General features: G+C 38.6%; 1 protein-coding gene across 1 annotated transcript; it reads left to right on the top strand.

Moving 5' to 3' along the window:
- Positions 1-262: 262 nt before the first annotated feature.
- On the top strand, positions 263-3,762 carry LOC113734704 (probably inactive leucine-rich repeat receptor-like protein kinase At3g28040). Its single transcript, XM_027261355.2, has 2 exons — positions 263-1,986; positions 2,085-3,762. Exons 1-2 carry the CDS (start codon positions 413-415, stop codon positions 3,571-3,573), a joined length of 3,063 nt encoding a protein of 1,020 aa, XP_027117156.1. The 5' UTR covers positions 263-412; the 3' UTR covers positions 3,574-3,762.
- Positions 3,763-5,980: the final 2,218 nt, after the last annotated feature.

Below are 5,980 nucleotides of genomic sequence, written 5' to 3'. Positions count from 1 at the left end.
AAAGCAAATAAGATGGTGCATTTTATATCTTGAAGCCACACATCACACCTCATGTCTCTTGAGATTTCTCTAGTTTGAGACAGTTGGGCCTCAAAGGTTGCATGCAAAATTCCAAGTATTCTATGTCTAAGAGGCTGTTTTGTCATGATCTACTGGTCTTCATATATACGTCTTTATTCTGTTGGAAATTGTTTCTCCTTTTATCGCTGCAAAAGACCACAAACCAGTAACTAATCGTCTATCTTGTATCACCACCCATCAGTATTCCTTTCTCCCTCTTTCTCTCTTCTCGTGACAAAAGCTGATGCAGCTTTGATTCAGATTTGGTACAGTATCTTACTGTGCCAAGTCAAAAAGTTTTGCAGACTTAATTTGGTACTACAGTGTTTTGGCAATGCAAAACTGAACTTAGATGCTGGTCGGAAGCAGAGAAGTGGAAAGAAGGATGATGAAGTTTCAATCACCTTTATTCTTGTTTTGTTTTCTTTCAATAGCAATACTAGGAATTTGTAAAGCTGAAGATTCTCTACCACTCAATGATGATGTTCTAGGCCTCATTGTCTTCAAGTCAGCCATTTATGATCCATTTTCCCATCTAGAATCCTGGAGTGAAGATGACAGCTCTCCATGTGCGTGGGAGTTCGTAAAATGCAATCCAAGAAATGGCAGAGTTTCTGAAGTATCCCTTGATGGATTAGGCTTATCAGGCAAGATGGGAAGAGGCCTGGAAAAATTGCAGGATTTGAAGGTACTTTCTTTGTCAAACAACAATTTAACTGGTAGTATTAGTCCAGAGTTTGCTCTTATAACTGGCCTAGAAAGACTTAACCTTAGTCAGAATAACCTCAGAGGTAACATTCCATCTTCTGTTGCAAACATGAGCTCAATCCAGTTCCTAGACCTATCAGAGAATTTATTATCAGGGCCTATTTCTGATGATATATTCGAAAACTGTCAATCGCTAAGGTTCATTTCTTTAGCTGGAAATCTCCTTGAAGGGGCATTTCCTACAACCCTGTCTAGATGCACAAACTTGAACCATCAGAACATGTCCAATAACCATTTCTCTGGTGACCCAAATTTTAAAGAAATGTTTCAATCCTTGACTAGGCTCCGGACATTGGATCTTTCGAATAATGAGCTATCAGGACAATTACCGCTTGGCATTTCAGCTATGCATAACTTGAAAGAGCTTCTGTTACAAGGAAATCACTTCTCTGGATCAATACCAACTGATATTGGATTCTGTCCACATTTAAGTACAATAGACTTCAGTAATAATCTTTTCACTGGAGCACTTCCAGAGTCACTTCAGAGGCTCAATGCTCTTAACTTTTTTAGTTTGTCAAATAATGTTCTGGATGGAGATTTCCCTCAGTGGATTAACAAGCTGAGCAGCCTGGAATATTTGGACTTCTCAGGCAATAAATTACAGGGTTCACTGCCAATGTCTATTGGTGAAATGAATGCATTGGAGTTTCTTGATTTGTCGAATAATAGACTAACAGGAAACATTCCCACGTCCATGGCTTTGTGTGGCGGCCTTTCAGTGATCCAGTTGAGTGGAAATGCCCTCAATGGTAGCATTCCAGAAGGCCTGTTTGACATGGAGTTGGATGAGTTAGATTTGTCAAGAAATGAGCTCACTGGTTCAATTCCATCTGGCTCGAGTGAACTGTTTGAGTCTCTCCATGTGTTAGATTTGTCGGGGAACAATCTAACAGGAGGTTTACCAGCAGAAATGGGGTTGTATTCCAAGTTAAGATACTTGAATTTGTCATGGAATAGTTTTCAGTCAAGACTGCCCCCAGAAATTGGATACTACCAGAATCTCACTGTGTTAGATCTTCGAAATAGTGCTCTAACTGGATCAATCCCAGAAGATATATGTGATTCTGGAAGCATACGAATTCTTCAACTAGATGAAAATTCATTGACAGGGCCGATTCCAAACGAGATAGGCAATTGTTCATCCCTATTCTTGTTGTAAGTCTTTGATCTATCCAAGATTCAGTTTTTTTTTTTTTTTATTTCCTGATATTTTCTTCAATGATAAGAATATTCTTTACAACTCTCTATTGCAGGAGCTTGTCCCACAATAGCTTAACAGGTCCCATACCCCCATCTGTTTCTCTGTTGAAGAAGCTCAAGATTCTGAAGCTGGAATTCAACCAACTTAGTGGAGAGATACCTCAAGATCTTGGAAAATTGGAAAATCTTCTTGCAGTTAACATATCCTACAATAGGCTCATTGGTAGACTTCCTGCTGGGCCTGGGAGCATATTTCAGAACTTAGATCAGAGTGCATTGGAAGGAAATTTGGGTATTTGTTCTCCCCTATTGAGGGGACCTTGCAAAATGAATGTTCCAAAGCCTTTAGTTCTTGATCCATATGCTTATGGCAATCATGGAGGTGATCAGAACCAAGACGATGAGCCTTCAAGAAGTACAAGAAGTTTTAGGCATCACAGATTCCTCAGTGTTTCAGCCATTGTTGCAATTTCAGCAGCTGCTGTGATAGCTGTTGGTGTGATGGTTATAACTTTAATTAATGCTTCAGCTAGAAGAAAAATTGCCTTCGTTGATAACGCTCTAGAAAGCATGTGCTCAAGCTCAACAAAGTCTGGCAGTGTAGCTGCAGGGAAGCTCATTTTGTTCGACTCAAAATCTTCTCCAGATTGGATTAGCTCTAGTCTTGAATCAATACTGAACAAGGCAGCCGAAATCGGAGGAGGAGTCTTCGGAACCGTTTACAAGGCTTCATTGGGTGGGGAAGGAAAGGTTGTAGCTATCAAGAAACTGGTGACATCAAATATAGTGGAGTATCCTGAAGACTTTGATCGAGAAGTCCGAACTTTAGGCAGAGCGAGGCATCAAAACCTCATTCCTCTCAGAGGATACTACTGGACTCCTCAGTTGCAGCTTCTGGTTTCTGATTATGCTCCTGAAGGAAGCTTACAGGCGAAACTTCACGAGAGGCCACCATCAGCTGCACCCCTGACTTGGGCCACCAGATTCAAGATTGTGCTAGGAACAGCAAAGGGACTTGCTCATTTGCATCATTCAATCCGTCCACCAATAATTCACTACAACGTAAAGCCTAGCAACATTCTTCTTGATGAACATATGAATCCCAAGATATCAGATTTCGGCCTGGCAAGACTGCTAACGAAGCTCGATAAACATGTGATAAGCAGCAGATTTCAGAGTGCATTAGGCTATGTTGCACCTGAATTAGCATGCCAGAGCTTACGAGTCAATGAAAAATGCGATGTCTTCGGTTTTGGAGTGCTGATACTTGAGATAGTAACTGGTAGAAGACCTGTAGAGTATGGAGAAGACAATGTTATGATTCTGAGTGATCATGTAAGAGTCTTGCTTGAACAAGGGAATGCGTTGGATTGTGTTGATCCTAGCATGGGGAATTATCCAGAAGATGAGGTTTCGCCGGTTCTAAAATTAGCCCTTGTCTGCACTTCTCAGATACCTTCGAGTAGGCCTTCCATGGCAGAAGTGGTGCAAATTTTGCAAGTTATCAAGACCCCGCTTCCACAGAGGATGGAAGCATTTTAAGAAGATTAATCTATGATCAACAGATGAAGCATTTTACCCTTTTTTCTAATCTGTCTTGGGCAGGAAAATGTAGTAAAATCTTATCCTCCTAAGGTTCTACCACTATTTTGTGCTGTTAATTTCCCTTTCTTTTGATGATGTTATTTACTGTCACTTGTTTGCAATTGTATTACAAAGTAATTAGCAGTACGTTTGTTTTTTTTTTTTTTTTTTTTTTGGTTGGAAGGATGAAACCAGTGAGGGAATGGAAAGTGAATTCGAATTGGAAATTCAAAGGAAATGACAATGCAAAACAAAACTAAACAAGAAAATTCATCTTAAATTAATAAGAATGAAAATTATTCAAAATTTATCTTATGATGTGTAAACAGTTAATTCTATGTAGGCAATTTAAACTCCATCTTTTTTTTTTGTCTTGGTTTTATTACTAAGTTAAGAAAAAGAAAAAGGAATTGGATGTAACAGCTAGCATTAAGATAGTTAAGCAAAAATAGTTGGCTAGTACTCAAATGTACGTCTGTTGACCAATTTTGGAGTTGCCATCATTAGGAATTTATTTTAATCACAGGTTAGGCATTCCCCCACTATTTTTTTTTTTTTTCGCTTAGGGGGTGTCTCAGCCTTTTTTTTTATTTGACCAGACAAATCCCCCTAAGACCAGCAGAGTCCTGCCCAAGGATGCCAACAATTTTACCATAGCAGGGGTCGAACACGAGACCTTACTGTAAAGACGGACTTACCAGTCTCGGCCGTGCTACTCGCATTCCCCCACTATTTATTTTTATCAATTACTACATATTGCCTTCAAATAATAATCATTTCTCTTGAGTTCAAGTTTGGGTGACACATAAACCCTATAAACTATAGAAACTGCAAGCTCAAAATAGGCTCCTATCAAAAAGGATATTAGCAATTAATCCAGCAAGGAAACAATTTCATTCTCTTGCTAGTAGACCATGAATAATTCACCTTTTCACCATCTTTTAAAATGCCAAATATACAAAATCCATTTATACACTATATGTAATAGTAGTCGGTTGAAGTCTTGCACAAAAGTTCATGAGCCTTGATCCATTCACCAGACTTGCAATATGTATCCTTCAACGTGGTGTAAGTATATGTATCAGGCTGAATCCCTGACACTCGCATATCTTGCATTAAACAAACCCTTGCACTAATATTTCCTGTTTCACAATGAAAAGTTTTTTGGGAAAATGGCTAGTTCCATTCCTAAACTTTTTCATTAGTGTCAATTCAGTCCCTAACTTTTATTCCTAATCAATGTAATACGTGAACTTACTTTGCAGTTCCAAATTAAGGACCTCCACAGCGGGGTCACCACCTAAAACCAATCTGGTTCCCAATTGGCTAAGTTAAAAGGGGTATTTAGGGAACATCACACACGGGACTGTAATAAATCAAGTGAATCATATAAAAAATCACAAGATTAAGTTTTTAAAAGTTTTATTTGGTGATTTGTTACACAATTCAAAAGTTTTATCCGGTGATTTTTTATATAATTTATTTATTTTATTATAGTCCTATGAGTGACATTCTCATAATATCTCTATTTAGTTGGTCCATTAGGAGCCAAATCGGATTTAGATAATCGTATTATAGCAAAGGTCTTTAATAAGAACTGCAAAATAAGTTCAAGCATCAAATGAGCCAGAAATAAAAGTTCGAAACTAAATCAGCACCAAAAAAAAAAATTTAGAGACGAAATTGACCATTTTCCCATAGTTTCTTTTTAGCTGTTTAGAGGCTCACAAGAAAGTTGTCACTCCCGTAAAAAACTTCAACCTCATTGTAGCTAGCTGGTCGGCACAAAAGTTTCCCTCTCACCAATTATGGACTGCTTTGCATTCCAAGTCCTTCATTAACATGTGTATCCGATTCGAGTACAATTATGCAAAATCTGATTTTCCATGCTTGTTTGAAACCAAAATTCAGCAACAATGTTGCTAGGGGCTCCATGCTTCCCTACTAATCACTTCCACACATACGAAGTTGGCGGTGCAAAGAAAATGAAATAATTACCTCCAGGGAGAAAGGGAGGGAGACAATGCAAAGGTCAGAATTCATGATGGCTAGAGAGAAAAATGCAGAGGTACTGTAAAACAACAAGGGAAAATTGTAGAAACCTCCCCCGAGGTTTCTGAAAGTAGCACTCACCTCTTTTGGTTTAAGAAATTGCACTGACCATCACTGAACTTAAGGAACTTGTTGCAGATTCGGTCCAAGCTAGAAAGGGTCCCATTCAAAAATTGTTTTAAGGAGTGAGATGAGAAATTTGTGCCAAATTGCCCTTCGTCTTGCTTGCCTAGTAGTATTAGCAAAAGAAGGACAAAAGCTATTAAGGATCAATAAACTTCAGGGTGTATAAGTGCAAACCATTTCCAATGCA

Source organism: Coffea arabica, chromosome 3c, assembly GCF_036785885.1.
Source record: "Coffea arabica cultivar ET-39 chromosome 3c, Coffea Arabica ET-39 HiFi, whole genome shotgun sequence".
Lineage (NCBI taxonomy): Eukaryota > Viridiplantae > Streptophyta > Magnoliopsida > Gentianales > Rubiaceae > Coffea > Coffea arabica.
The sequence above is the reverse complement of the archived record's forward strand: the minus strand, read 5'-3'. Positions and strand labels throughout refer to the sequence as shown.

Bases quoted from the DNA above. Each gene is read 5' to 3' on its own strand.
- LOC113734704 (XM_027261355.2), top strand. From the start codon at position 413: ATGCTGGTCGGAAGCAGAGAAGTGGAAAGAAGGATGATGAAGTTTCAA. The intron at 1,987-2,084 runs GTAAGTCTTTGA...TCTCTATTGCAG, and splicing joins TGTTCATCCCTATTCTTGTT to GAGCTTGTCCCACAATAGCT.